The sequence below is a fragment of the Beta vulgaris genome, chromosome 7, assembly GCF_026745355.1.
Source record: "Beta vulgaris subsp. vulgaris cultivar EL10 chromosome 7, EL10.2, whole genome shotgun sequence".
Taxonomy (NCBI): Eukaryota; Viridiplantae; Streptophyta; class Magnoliopsida; order Caryophyllales; family Amaranthaceae; genus Beta; species Beta vulgaris.
Window position 1 is genome coordinate 58,907,321 of NC_079208.1, and position 15,677 is coordinate 58,922,997.

Consider the following 15,677-nt stretch of genomic DNA (forward strand, 5'->3'; position numbering starts at 1 on the left):
CTAAAAGGTAAATAAAGATATCAATGGTTAAACTGTGTATTGGCAAACGTGAAAACTCAAATGTTGCAATTAATAAAGAACGGAGAAAGTATATCTTTGCTTCCTAGTCTAACATGTATTCCCATTGTGCATAGATTTCTTTTCTTGTTTCTCAAGATCTGTAACTAATTCATGATCAAGAAATATTTTTCCACAAACCTAATACCTTAGCTTGGTATTGGTAGCAAACTAGCAATAGCTCAAGTTGGCTTAAAAAAATCTAGGTCAAGATTATGGCAACTTACATGTGAGGGGGAGTATTATGAATCATGATCCCATGTAAATACAAATGAGTTGACCTACATTGACAAAGAGGTTATAAAAACTGTTGCAAATTGGTTTTAGAATGGAAATTCATATGGGCTTCTAAGTGACCATCATTGTGTATGTGAGCCGTAGCCGGCGATACGCATTGGATTACAGGATTCCATAGTTTGCCACTACCATGTTGACAATTTAAAGCTGCTTGTTTGCAACTGCATATAGAGAATTTTATCAAAATAGATTGGGATTTATCTTCTCCTGTACGAAGAGAAAAGTCTTCTGATAAGACAAATTATCACAGAAAGAGCTGCCTCATTGCTTTCTTTTAAGGTTTGTCTTTATCTTTTTTTCCCTTTGGCCCTAGCTTTATGTTGGTGGCCTCCACCAAAGTCAAGGCATGCCACCAGCAGATCACAATTTGGATGGGTAGGGCGCTGATCTACCAACTTCAATTAAAAAAGTAAACATCTTAAACAAATTGACAGACACAAACATAGAGTTCCTTTGCTAGGAATTTTACTCAAATTTCTATTTTCTGTTGATCTAAATGTAATCAGAGTAACCATTCTGTGCCCAAATAAGTAAGACAATAACTGTCAATTTATTTCTACTTTTAAAACGAACATAAACTTAAAACCTAAAATAGAAAAAATGAAAGCAAGAAAACAAGGAATGAAAAATTGAAAGGAAGCAGAGAAGGTTAAACAGACTACAGAGGCAACACTTAATAGTTAATACTGTCATACTATACACAAAAAGTGTGCCTAACTAATATTGGTTCACAAATAAGTAATAACACTGTGGCTTAATATAATGAGAAGAAAAGACGATTATATTACCAGTGTCATATCAATTCTTCAAGATATTAATTTATATTAGTGGCTTACATCACGTACATAAGATGGCTATCAAAAGACAAAAGTGTGGGGAACACATGTAAGGTGATGATCAAATTCACCATTTTCTAATAATATAAAGATTATCTCATAGGTTTAAAAAAATGCAATTTTTTTAATATAAATAATAGTAGTATGCAGCAGACAACCCATATTTCCATAAGACCATAACTAGGTAGAATTCATTGATAGAAGAAGTTGGAGCTAAAGGAACTAAAAGGTCAGAATGGTTCAAGAAGAAATCCGGAAGGGTCCATGGACAGAGCAAGAAGACCTTCAACTGGTCTGCTTTGTGGGATTATTTGGGGACCGGCGATGGGATTTCATAGCTAAAGTTTCAGGTTTGAAGGTGGCGGGAGAAAAATGATAGGTATGCTTATATGAAGAATGGGGACCTTTTACAAGGAGCATCCATTTTAACCACAGTTTTCTTGTAGGTTTAAAAAGAACAGGTAAGAGCTGCCGATTACGATGGGTTAATTACCTGCATCCTGGGCTCAAAAGAGGAAAGATGACTCCTCATGAAGAGAAACTCGTCCTTGAACTTCATTCTCAGTGGGGAAATAGGTATGTACTTCAATATCCTACAGTAAATTATTGCAGTTAAAGTCTCTAAATACTTACAGAACTAGTTATATAAACCTCTGAAATCAAGCATACGCTTATCATCCATTAAGTTTACCTTCTGATCACATGCAGATGGTCACGAATTGCTCGGAGACTACCCGGGAGAACTGATAATGAAATAAAGAACTATTGGAGAACACATATGAGGAAGAAAGCACAAGAGAAGAAGCAAGAAACATCCCCATCATCATCATCATCAACATCAACAACATCAAATTCCTTCTCTTCATCAAACATCCGAGCAGTGAATTCAAAAATCGCTACTGAGACGACAGAAAGCTTTGACAGCACAGTTCCTGATATCTCTGCTCTGCAAGGAAAGAAGTATCAGAAAGATGAGAGCGAGGAGGAAGAATATTATTCAATGGATGATATATGGAAAGATATCACTTCAGAAGAACCAATAAAACCAGTTTTCAGTGGCTACAGTGACAGACCTCCAATGGCTTCTCCTCTATGGGAATATTGCCCAGACACGCTATGGAGAATGGAGGGAGATGAAAGTAAGATGTTTTTCTCCCCTAGTGATCAGTTTGTTACTTCTTACCAACATGAGAATATGTCTCTAACTGGTTAATTTAGAGTTAATCATGTTATCTATGTCAAAACCGGTAATATCATGTCAAGCAAACTCTGACCTGTATAGTAAGGCTCCAAAATAGAAAACTTAGCTTTCTTTCACCACTCATAGTCCAGTGAGCATTGTAACATTCATGCATGATTATACACCTAGCCTCTAGGTAGTGCCTATTTTTACTTTCTAGTTCATGGTTATTTGTACGAGTTCCAATAAGTTTTATGTTCTTCGATGTAATGTATCATAAACATATTACTTATGTTTAATTTGAATGAGATATATTATCAATATATTCTGCTATCATCATCCCACTAAATTCTATTTCGTTTTCCCATATGTGTGCATGATATGTGTTCAATATGTTCCAAATTTACCGGTGCCTCTATTACAGTTAGGGTTGGGTATAAGAGAAAATGGAGGGGAAAAAAAAGGAGATGATGGATCAAATTCTATAACTGAATGTTAGTTACGGAAGAAACAGAGACACCCTATAGCCTCCACACACATCCAAAGCCTATGAAAGTACTAGACCTGCCTTCAGCTTGACTCTCTCTTTCCTTCACCTTGAATTCACTTTTTCTTTTTCTCAACTTGACTCGATTTTCACTTAAAAAACTATAACCGTGCCATGATGCATGGGTGTTAAGTTTTTTAATCTAGAATTTTACAGATCGAATGAGAGTTAACCAGTTGGTAAGCATTGGATTAATTAAAGAAGTAAAAGAAACTTTAAACTTTTTAAAACATGATTAAGAGGACAGACATGGTCTGAAGCGGATTGTTTATACATGATAGTTGATACAGACTTCATGGCCAAGGAGAAAATACTATTGAATAATGAATGTTTCATGCTGTCTCACTTAAAGTAGACTATTAGTCTGAACGCCTGATACATGATCAGAATAGAATATGTTACAGGGATGTGCTTCTTCGGTACATTACACTTAATTCATTCTTAGAGTTATGGAAGAGGAAACAGGCATCAACAGAAGGGAGTTAAATCGGCTCTATCGATTAATCCCTAACCCTGCTCCTGTAGGGTCTATCAGGTTCCAACTACCAAGTTGGTTGGTTTATTGAACAATTTCACAGTGTTGTCAATCCTTTAAACAAGATATACATGACCACAAATACAAAACCACTGTCAAGAGCTAGATGTTTTGGTTAAGATAAAACAGAAGGTCTCAAACAGAAAAACTGATAAGTGATCACTGACTAGATTATTAGATACTGGTGAAAATGGTAAAGTAGCAGCAATATACAAAAGGAAGCAAATCTTGGCGGTTGAAGCGTTAATATATTACCCCCACCAAGCTCAATTTATTACCTAAGTCCAGATAATCAAGTCTGAACAAATTGGTGTTTCATCAAAAGTTGAGACAAAAAGACAAGCCTTTAAGGTAATACTCCTTCAAAGACCCAGGTACCACTCTATGAACAGTTGTTCATATAGCTAGCTTTTAGACGGAAAAAAATTGTCGGTACGATCATTAAAACTTCTATATAGAAGAGGCTAATTTACAAATAGTAATATGTCCATTTAAAAAACTTCTTATTTCCCATAGTGCAAATATAGTGTAAAGTTAAATACTTCCTCCTTACTCAATGTTACATATAGATTCACCATATTATATTATTGCATAACAAGTAGCCTCTTGTTTAATCTATGATCTTCACTTTATTCTTTCTCCACCTAATACCAACTAAAATGAAAATAAACAATTGAAATCAAAGTGATCTCCTTTTACATAAGAGTATAATTATTCTAGATCAACCTATTGCCTCGACATTAATCTCTTACTGGCGGTACAAGTCAAGCAAAAAGAAACTGAAATCGAAGCCAAGTACATCAAAACCATATCAACGAACGCCCTAATAACACAAAACATAATTAAATACATATTCCACTTTGGTTAGTCAACTGTAGTGAGAATATTAGCACAGGAATCTGAATAGGAATAGCACACTTAAAGCTTCAATGCCTCATTTGAGCTGGAAAATGTAGGCAAAAAGATAGGTTTGTAAAGCAAATTTTCACTTTAAAGAAGCAAAGATAATCTTCTCCACCTAAAAAGAAAAAAAACAAAAAATGAAGGAACTTAAGTGATTATACTCTATTCTTTACTTCCTATCTCCATCAAATTCACAAAGTGAAAGGACCAAAGTCATGCCTGATATCAAAAAGATAACAATGATGATAAATTCTGGACCACAAACACAGATTACTACATTTAAGTTTTAACAGCGACAAATGACGATGAATTATGTGATTTTACGTCTTTGAGCCGATTCTTTTCCAACTATAAATCAATTCGTTCTCCAAAGATCCCTACTATAATTACTACTAGTTGTTTCTAAGCATAATTCCAAGAATAAGTTCTGCTATCAGTAAAACACTGAATTTTCCAATTGTCCTATTCTTAAGCAGCTGTCACTTCAATCTTACATTTTGTCTAATAATTCACTGTTGAAATTGCAACTAATGAAATTCCTACTTTTCCGCATAAATTCTAATTGAATTATCATTAAGAAAACACAGAAATTCAATCAAAAAGGAAGATTCAAGATTTCGGAAAGAAAAAAGTGGCGCATCATTGCATGAACATCAATTTTGTACAAATGATAAATCAGGTAAAGATCAACTACGAATTAATTGAAAATTGAAAAAGTAAATCGATCATCATAGAATTGAAACTACCTCCACTAAACGAGCAGAAGGTAACTACTCTGGAGGCCATTGAAGCAAGTTGATATTAAAATAAACCTGATAATCAAACGATAAGGAAGAAATTGTAAACAATTACAGGTTACAGAAGAATTATGAAAGAGGAGAGAGAGATAGATAAGTAGAGAACGAGTTTTGAAGCGAACAAACCATTAGAGAATTGGCGCGAAGAAATCTAGGGTTTGATCGACTCAATGACATCACAGTAAAAATGTTAACTCCCGCTAAGAAAATTCAGTTGAATTTGGACTAGTTTATCTATTTAGGGTACTAGGGCTACATAAAAGTATTAAATACATTTCTTTAAATGGAAACAGTTTAAGAATTCAAGACACATTTTCACATAAACTGAGGTAATAAATGCTTGATTCAATATTTTATTTTTATTTTAAGCACCTTATACATAGCCCTAAGGGCTACATGCATATATCATTTTCCATCTATTGGGTATTATACCAAAGTAAAAAAAAAAATTGAACTACTTATGCAGCAAAACCAAAAATTTCAGTCGACAAACATCGATAACTTGTTGAAAGCAGGGATGCAATATGCATGGACTATTGGACTCAAATGGAACCGTTCATAAACAATTTAAATTCACTACTTAATCAATTTAATTGGTGATCAGGTTTAGAGTCTCCAATTTGATTATTGAATGTAGAGGTAGGCATGGGTCGGGCCGACATGCGAGTCAGCCAGATCGGTGTGTTTTGGGCCTGCCTGTCGGGTTTAGGGGTTTCCAATTTGATTATTGAATGTAGCGATGGACATGGGTCAGGTCGGCACGCAAGCCAGTCCAAACCGGTATGGTTTTGGCATGGCCCGATTGGAGCCCACTTGACACTTTGTCCGTTACGTGGGTCGTAGGCCTACCACGGTCAAGAAATTTTATTCCATCTTATATGACCCGCGGGTCGAACTCCCCTTCTCTCTTTTTAGTCTAAAATTGCTAAGAATGTAAAAAAAAAAAAAAAAAAAACGAGTCAGAACCACTAGAGGTGCGAGCCTAAAAATGATCAACTCAATCGACCCGATTTTTGGGCAGGTTTTTTTTGCCCGCAATCGGACCCTGCCCAACCCGTTTTTTTTTTCTTTTGACAAGCCAAAAATGACTTTTAAGTCTATTTTTTGGCTCGGCCCAAAGACCCATGATTGTCTCTATGCGAGCCCAACCTCCAAGCCCGAGTCGGGACGTGGACAAATTTTGGAAATGCTTGACCCGACCTACCATTGCCCAAGCCCGCGGGGCGAGCTCGTGAACAAGCCCCGCTCGACCCCTGCCTAGGTCTAATTGAATACGACAATCTTTGCGTAATCAATTTCATGAAGGCAATGTGAAAGGTGTTGGGAGAGATTCATATTGTCATATGATGTGGATATAAATCTGCGGTTTTTTGAGGTGGCTCACAAACCTATGCGCTAACAGAAATTGCACTTGTGTTGTCGTTCACTTGTTGTTTCGAAGTGTTTGATATTGATTTGTTATTAATTATTCGCAAGGATAAGTTAGATAACTCTTACGTTAGGAGTTATACTTTTTCTTCCGTAATAAAATAAATAAATTAATAATTCAAAATCGATTCAATCAAAACTCTATTAAGGTATGATTTTTAAGGCTTGTAAGCTGAATTTAAGCTTTGATTCTTCTTTTTTGAATACATTTAACACCAAACTCAAACTCATTTATGTTTGATTTGTAAGCTTGTGAGATGATCATTTATATTTTGAAGAATAACAAATAACTTCAAATATATTAATGAGAATATTATATATGTAACTTTTATGCAAAATCCTATTTTCTAAATCTAGTAATTACTATGGAGCCAAGTGATAACAACATTCTATCTTATTGTGTTTCTTGCTAAAACATGTTATCTGAAAGAGAATTTAAAATTGTTATAACTCGAGTACAATTCATACTCGACTCACTTTCGTCAATGAATATTGTACTCAAATTTAGGGTTAAGCCTTTGAGGTGAGTTTAAGTTTGAACTCGAGGTATTATTGAAACTAATGAGAATTGCGGCAAACCATGTTATATATTGGATCGATACATGAAGAGATTGACAATGTTGTCTTTTTTATATTTACATTTATTCCATCACATGAAGAGGAGATGGGTAGTAATTTACGTAGCACATGTTTTATTATAGAGAGAGAATATGTTCATGTCTCAATCACTTTCTATGAGAATACAAGTAATAATCCATTTTAGAAAAAACGTGATCCTTTTATTAGGATATCGCATGATAATTCATTTTTGTTATTTTTTTTTTTTGGGAAAGTTGGCCCCGTAAAGGAAAAGTTATTACATTATAGACCAAGGTACTTATTAGCCTTAAAAGAATTTATAAGTCAAACAGGTGCTTCAGGATTAATTTTTTTGGATAATGTTATATGTAGCATTAGGGCTAAGGATATTAAATTCATTTCTTAAAATGGAAACAGTTTAAGAATTTAAAACAAAATTACACATCATTTGAGGTAATAAACTAGTTATTAGGCAATTTCATCAAATACAACTTGGTTTAGTGCTTAAAACTTTAGTACATGAACTTGAGGTCACGGGATCAAAACCTATACTATGCAATTTCTAATTTTTTTATTGTACATGGATTACACGAACTAAAATTCCTTAGGGAGAGCGCCACGTGGCACCGTTCCTGGTTTATGCACGCCATTTAATATATTAGTATAGATGCTTGATTCAAGTTTTTATTTCCATTTTAAGTTTCTTATACGTAACCCTAAGGGCTATGTATATCATTTTCCTAATTTTTTAAATAATATTACAATTGAACATAAAAAGATCTATGTTCAAAAAACATTGTATAAAAAAGCACACAAGATAGACATTCGGCTTGTTTCTAGTATTTAAATAATAACTTATACTCCCTCCGTTTCCTAAAGATCTTCCCTCTTTCCGTTTAAGGGTGTTTCCAAAAGATCTTCCCTCTTTTGCTTTATTCCTTATTTGGTAAAACAAATTTTCCTATTTACCCTCTCATGTCACTATTATATGGTCCACCATTACATTATTAATTCAATTTTTACTCCCTTTCTCTCTCCTAGTTTAACCCCTTTTTATTTGTTTATTTATCTTAACCCCTTTCTCTCCCCTACTTTACTCACACCATGCCCCACACAACTTGATTTTCCTTGGTATCTGTAGGAACAGTAAATGAGAAGATCTTTAGGAAACGGAGGGAGTAGATTTCAAATACGTGGTTTGTTTGGGTCAAAGCTTCATGTCCGATCAAAATTTAACCTAAATTTCCGAATATAGATTGTCCATGATTTTTTTTTCCCAAAAAAGTCGGGCCTTTCGGGCCAAACCCAATGATCGGGTCAGATGTTGATGACTTGACTTCTGTCTTGTAAGTTGGACCATGACTATAGAGTGGATAATGTAGTCCAAACTCCATAGTCCACTTCCTTAAATTCCCCAAAACAGGACTTTTGGCAGATAAATTTTCCAAGCTCGAAGTTCTGCAGATCATTTAGCATTCTCATAATACATAAGCATAAATATGCCTCGTTTGTCCAATTTATACCTCTTCATGTACAACTCTGCTCAAACTATTGGTTGGTAATTCCTCTATAAAACCCTTCATTAAAACCTTACAGTTTTCATATTTATAATAATTACGATAATATTATTATTATCAAATTTAATAATATCATCCTCTCATCATTTCTCAGGGCAGTTGCTTTTTTCAGAATTTTATTAGGTTTTTCTACCAGTAAATCCTTCAATGGCGCTTTTACCTCTTCTGGGAAACTTATCTGTAAGCAGTTTAATTTCTTAGTGTACTTTCACTTAATTTATGTTACATTTTTTTGGTGGAATTTACTTCATATATTAATTTTGATTTTTGTTGGGTGCAAAGGTTTATTGCAAAAAGCTGCATTCTTGGAAGTTATACATGGAGCATTAGGTATTCTTCTAATATTTCAATAATGAAATTTTCTGCATAAATTTGTGTTTTTATTGTACATATTAAAGAAATTCTTCCTCCGTTTTTATTTACTTGCTGAAGTTTTTTATTTTAGGAAGTCGTATATTACTTGGGCCTGTTCACTCCAGCTTATTTTCATTTCAGTTCAATTTAGTTTGGTTGACAATGCTTTTACTCTCACATATCACTATTCATTTCAGTTTCAGTTTTGTTAAGTTAAGTTCAGTTCAACTGTTTTATGCCGAAGAGAACAGGCCCTTGCAACATTGACATGTATGAGTGAGGTTAATTGTGACTTTTTGAGCTGTCTGTTTTAATTGTTTGATTTTGTGGGAATGAAGGTATTGTCCCTAGTGGAGTGTTGTTGCCTTTGATGCAGTGGGGAGGAAGAAGTCATTATCTGTTGGTAATTGTTGGGAAAATTGCCGAGGTTTATAGCTATCTTTGATCTTTGTACTATACTTATTTGATGTTCTATGAGGGAGTCAGGGAGATTTTAACTAAATACTTAGTTATTACCATTTTCGAATCGATGCAGGTACAAGAGTCTCCATCTATATTCATAACTTTTGTTGCCTGGAGCATCAGTGAAGTGAGTTGCTTTGGCTTGCCTCATCTCTCTGAAACTTGCACTTAAAATTGACTGCTGAATTTGTTTGATTTTTTTTTTCTCGTCATTGTAACCTACAATTTGTATATCAAAGCCAAATAATGCTAGAGCTTTTTTAGAAATTCGTTATCGTTGTTGGAAATTTGTGTTGAATAGGCATCTTTACGGCTTTACCCATGGTTGAGCAAACTCTAGTTTTTGTTTGTTTTAATATAGGAAGTAATATTTCCTTGGTTTTTCTCTCCATTTAGTTGCATTTCCTAGGAAGTGTCAAATTTTGTTTGGTGGATCATGGATCATTTGAACTTTGAAGTTCTACTTACCTAGGGGGACTCCTAGGTTTTAAGATCACCAAACAGTAGGATATAGAATTGGTTAAATTCAAGGCCAATAAGTTCACGTTTAGTAAGTACAAATAGATTTGGTTTACGGCTTTTGAGTTCATTTCCAAACTAAAAATAAGTTAAGCCTAGGGATAATAATTTATAGGTCAATAAATCCAGTGCAGGGACAGTTGGTATATATGAGTTCTCTTCAAGGCTAATAAAGTAAGGTTAGGTTATTAAGTTTAGATAAATTTTCGAGTTTCCACGTTAATGCTATGAATCAATATTAGTAGGAGACTAGGAGGGCATGAGGGGAATATCAGGTAGTGTAATTAGTAGTATCTTGAGGAGAAAGATAAGTGAGTTAGTTAGAGCCTTAGAGGAGTACTACTATAAATATGAGAACATTAGGAAGGAATTAAAAGGTTGAAAATTGATTAGAATATCGGTGAGCTTTTAAACGTTTATTTGGGAGAGAATCAAGCCTCTCGAAAGCTTGAATATCATTTACAATTGCTGCATTTTCAGTTTATCAATCAAATACTCATCTTGTTCCTTTAATTCTGCCATTAAATGGTGTCTAAGCTATGTTAATTCATAGCAGCGCCCAAGTTTCAAATTAATTATTCGAAGCTTGCAATCGGGTATCATTGCAAGCTTTTATTTAGTACAGGCTCATGGCATATTATTGTTGTCCAAATACATATAATATCCACGGTCCAGAGATGGAAATCAATGTACAAAAGTTGGCTAATCTCCCTTTGCATAAGAGCACTGGTGGCAATGTAGCTGTGACTTTGGTACGTCTCTATTTGTACTTACTGCTTTACAGATAGGACATGACCGACAGATTCTTCATTCCTTATGGAGAGGGATCATGTTCAAGGAACTTGACAAAGTAGATGGTTAGACTAAATCTGAATCTTTAATGGTAGCATCAGTTCAAGAATCTTTGACGTGTTGAACATAGGTTAGGGTCTGTGACAATGGCGGCGATGCTTTTCTAGTGGGAGGAGTGTGTGAGGTGAAAAGGAACTGATGGGGGATGTCCTCAGTTATTCTACGGGTATTGAATATATGAGCTTCTTTAAATTTCAGCTAGAGACTAAAAGGAAGCAACAATAACTATCGGAATAAATTTACAGTATCATCTAAGCATCAATGCTGAAGTATTAACATTAGACCCTTTGATATTCCTTAGAAAGATGCAGAATCAGATTCTTCAAAGTGGGACATGTCTTTTTGTGATGCATTACACTATTAGTGCCTTAAACAGAAGTCCCAATAAAAGACAAGGCTGGGAAGAAAGACCTTAGCACTTCAGAATACCAGAACTCAGACTATATCATTATATCTTTCATATGTGAGGCTTCTTAACTAACTCGGAGGGATACGTGCTGCAGTAGTTGTTTCTCATAAAGTTCATTTGTCCTGAAACTAGTATCTTTAGTGTTGGAACTTTTGAATGATTTATATAACATAATCGTAATACTCCTATCACAGCATAATATAAATTGTAATCAGAAAAGGAAGATAAAAGCTCGTTGAGCATAGAACAGAATTCGCATGTGATATGCTTACGGGAAGGAGCATGCTCAAAAGAGTAACCTTGTCAGTACATCATCTAACATTGGACCATAAACCTTTTTGTATCTTATTAATATTTCACACACTTTCTTCTGAAATTTGTACTAAAGTTAGATTTGTTGGTATGTCGTCAGCATCCGGAGTCTGAAATGCTTATTCTTGGGACTTATTCAAGAGCTGTTGACAAACTTTCTTTTTGGATCCTTTAATGATCTATTATATACATTTCTGCAATTTCCATTTCCATCTTATGCTCATTCATCACCAGATTGTTTTAATTTTTCTTCTTCAGTTTGTTTGGGACTCATCTAATGGTGAGAATATATTCAGATAATTAGGTACTCGAACTATGCTTTAAGCTGTACTGGAAATTGTCCATATTGGTCAACATATGTCAGGTTTGTTCACCTACACTAGTATATTTCTTACTAGTAAAATCCTTGCAGAGTAGCTGATTTTTTTGTTCGTTTGAACTATTACTGTCTTTGTCAGATACACTGCTTTCATTCCACTGTATCCAGTGGGAGTTGCTGGTGAAAGTAAGTCAGTCCCTTTATCTATTAGTATCATTTGTTTGTAACATAGGGTGTTTTAGTCGCTTTTATGTTGTTAATACTTCATTCCTCAATCACAGACAAAGCAGCTTATAAAATTTAACTGATTCCATATCTTGCAGTGTGGCTCATGTACCAAGCACTTACGTATATAAAGGAGAAAGACCTTTACAGAGATTTCTTCAGTGTTCTCCCTTTCAGTTATTCTACTTTTGTCCAGGTAAAATATCTTATATTTCAATATGCTATGATGCTCTTCATTTTCTCTGTGTTCAGAAGATTCCAGTCCTCCTGTAGTTCCGCTTATGATTTCACCAACATATCATGCCTTTGTTTTGGTTATAGCTTAAGGACAGAAAATTTGTAAGTTCCACTCATTTGTCGTTAAAATGAAGAGTAATTTGCTTGGTTACACTTTAATCATTTCTACCCTTTTCTGGGTTCCTTGCTAGTAGGTCATCCCTATGATCAATAAGTTACTTTTTTAGTGAATTTTTGGACAATATATCTTCAGCATCTTTTAGGTCATTCTATATTTTTAACACTATGATAAACCATTTGTTTTAGGTGGTTCTTGTTTGCTATCCATTTCTTTGGCTGAAGCTTTACCTGCACTTACTGAAACAAAGAAGGTCTAAGCTGCGTAAACACCATGAAAAGAAAAAAGAGTGAAGATTTAATGCAGTCGCTGCTATCTCACGGTGGATTTCTGTGTGCTATTCTACTATGTATGTATCTCCTGTATGATTAAACCTTGATTCTTTGAATTCAACCTAAAAGGCATTTCTTTTATAACAGTCATGTTATATATTCTCATCTATGCATTTGACTGATCATATGTTTCTGTAACTAACTTTCTGTCAATTTCATCCTTGATTTAAGAATAGCAATATATTGCAAAATTAAGGTGCTTATGTGCATTGCAATATTATTTAAAAGAAGATGCTCATGCTTACCTACAGATTTGTACATATATGTGTTAGTGCTGCTGGAATATTCTGTATTTGATACCAATTCTCCTTTGTGATACCCTTTAGTTGAAAATACAACATAATTTAGCTCCCCTTTCCCCTAAGTAACTTTCTGATATAATTGTGAAGATCTTGGTAATTACTCGGGTTTTAGAAAAGCCAGAAATTCTCAGATGATGGATGAAATAGATCATGAGTTACCTCAATGTTTGTTATGGAGCTTCATAGTGATTAGTAGTAAAAAAAAAAATTATGCCTAATAATCTGGCTATTAGACATAACAAAACCTGGTTCTGTGTAAATTTCCGAATAAACCATGAACGCGATTAGTAACAGCTAACAAATGATTCATTGAAGCGAAGGAATATCATATCACCAGGATTCACAATTGAACTGCCAGAATTTGTTGACAAAAAAAAGTACATGATGGAGAAAGCACTCAGATCATCTTAAGAAAAAAAAAGAAGAAACATATACAATGCATCAGCTGCCTTTCAAACATATAGGCTGATGAAAGAGAGGAATTTTCTTCTCCTAATGAGCTATGGAGAGATTAGGGAAGCTCCTCGTAGTTGTCTGGCTGAATGAAGACGCAGTGGTAAAGGAGAGCAGCGATTGAAGCACCAATGAATGGACCGAGCCAGTAGACCCAGTGGTTGTTCCATGTCCAGCTGACAACAGCTGGGCCGAAGGACACTGCTGGGTTCATGGATGCACCATCAAAGGCACCACCAGCCAAGATGTTGGCTCCAACAATGAGACCGATGGCCAAGGGGGCAATGATGCCAATGTCACCCCTCTTGGGGTCGACAGCAGTGGCATAGACAGTGTAGACGAGCCCAAAGGTCATCACGATCTCAAAGACAAGGGCATTCCAGACAGTCACCCCGGAAGATAGAGCAAATGCAGAGGTTGGCTGATAACAGAGAAAAAAAAAACCAGTTTCAGGTTAGTTTGTAAGGTTTGGACCTTAATTAAGAGATTAAGTTTATTAATATTTCTACCCCCGATATGGGTCTTACTAGCCTAGCCTTAGTTCTTGTTTTTCACCACACTAGAAATGCATTAAAGGATTATTAGGGAATCATATAGTATGTTTACCAGTCCACCGGTGGAGAAGCTGAGGAGGAGGCAAGCAACCACAGCACCAAGGCACTGAGCAATCCAGTATAGGATAGTCCTAAAGAAGGAGATTTTACCACCAAGGAAAGCACCAAGGGTGACGGCAGGGTTGACGTGACCACCAGAGACGTTAGCAGCCACTGAGACGGCCACAAACAGTGCGAATCCGTGAGACAATGCAGCAGCTACCAGTCCAGCAGGGCTTGCAGGACCATCACCTGTAAGCTTGCCTGTGCATCAAAATAAACCATATTCATCAGTAACTTTAGAAACAAAGTATTATAACTACAAAAAGAAATGCAGTAAGAGGCTGTTCTTTTCGATAGATAACGAAATGGGCTACACCTAAGTTTTGTTGCGCAACGTCTTACAGACTTTACCAGTTAAGCTAGTTGACATCTATTATATGCAAAATGAGTTTGTGATCATGGATGATAAGTGGAACTTACCGAATGCCATGCCGGAACCTTCTCCAGCAAAAACAAAAATAAGCATGGAGATGAACTCAGCCAATGCAGCCTTAAGGGCAGCGGGTTGGGTAGCCTCGGCTGGTGAACCGATATCGATTCTCGGGACCGCCATCTTCAATTCTAGTCAATTTATCTCTGTTACTAAGCCAAAAAAAAAAGCAGGTGCTTGTTACTAAGCTTGTTCCTCTTAGCTCTGTGGTGCATAAGTCTGCTGTAGGACTCTATTATATATAGGATAGTTGGTATGAAGAGGCTCTAACATTGATTAGTTTTTCCTTCCTTTTCTTTATCTCTATTTTATACTCCATCCGTCTCATAATATGGTGCGTGTTTCCTATTCAAACAGTTTCCAAAATATACCATTGACCTTCAATATTTTCAATTTTTTATTAATAAAAAAAATATAAAAAGTTGATAGTATAAAAGTACACATTGAAGCGAATCTAACAAGATCCTACATGAACATGCTTTGATAGCGAAACAAACACTATATTACGAGGTCGAGGAAGTATTTTTTAAATTCCCTGTGGGGGAATCACAAAAATGTGGGTTTGATAAGTCATTGGGGGGTGGCTTGGTGATAATGCCCTTTTGGGGCTGAAAAATTAGTCGGGGCCTCCGGATTATTCTGATTATGCCACGTGGCACACAGATTTGATCAAACGGTGGATATTACTGTTAATCACCGGCCAAAAATAGTGGTGATGGGGTCCATCAATCATTGATTAAGTCTTTCATCTACTGGCCATTTTGGGTTAGTTTATAACATTAGGGGTGTAATGGGTGATTAGAGGAGTGGTTAGGTGAGTTGGCTTGGCTCCACTTTGTTGTATTAAATCTTATGTCATTCTAATTATTTTGATAAGTGAATAAAGTGATAATACATTAGTTTTTTTAGCTTAATGGAGATTATGAGGTACTTAATTTGAGTTTGATGGTGATGCATGCAT

General features: G+C 35.3%; 2 protein-coding genes and 1 long non-coding RNA gene across 3 annotated transcripts; 1 reads left to right on the forward strand and 2 right to left on the reverse strand.

Moving 5' to 3' along the window:
• Window positions 1-1,403: 1,403 nt before the first annotated feature.
• Window positions 1,404-5,389, reverse strand: LOC125491628 (uncharacterized). Its single transcript, XR_007268364.2, has 4 exons — window positions 5,279-5,389; window positions 5,102-5,167; window positions 1,882-4,275; window positions 1,404-1,783 (listed from the first exon to the last, which is right to left on the reverse strand). It is a non-coding gene; the product is annotated as an uncharacterized LOC125491628 (long non-coding RNA).
• A 3,138-nt stretch (window positions 5,390-8,527) lies between these two features.
• Window positions 8,528-12,984, forward strand: LOC104900172 (uncharacterized). Its single transcript, XM_010687533.4, has 9 exons — window positions 8,528-8,717; window positions 8,831-8,916; window positions 9,019-9,066; window positions 9,429-9,517; window positions 9,626-9,679; window positions 11,941-12,008; window positions 12,103-12,149; window positions 12,287-12,384; window positions 12,732-12,984. The coding sequence occupies exons 1-9, from the start codon at window positions 8,659-8,661 to the stop codon at window positions 12,834-12,836; spliced, it is 654 nt and encodes a 217-aa protein (XP_010685835.1). The 5' UTR covers window positions 8,528-8,658; the 3' UTR covers window positions 12,837-12,984.
• A 481-nt stretch (window positions 12,985-13,465) lies between these two features.
• Window positions 13,466-14,942, reverse strand: LOC104900173 (aquaporin TIP1-3). The gene is made up of 3 exons (XM_010687534.3): window positions 14,707-14,942; window positions 14,237-14,487; window positions 13,466-14,051 (listed from the first exon to the last, which is right to left on the reverse strand). The coding sequence occupies exons 1-3, from the start codon at window positions 14,837-14,839 to the stop codon at window positions 13,689-13,691; spliced, it is 747 nt and encodes a 248-aa protein (XP_010685836.1). The 5' UTR covers window positions 14,840-14,942; the 3' UTR covers window positions 13,466-13,688.
• Between the last annotated feature and the right edge of the window lie 735 nt (window positions 14,943-15,677).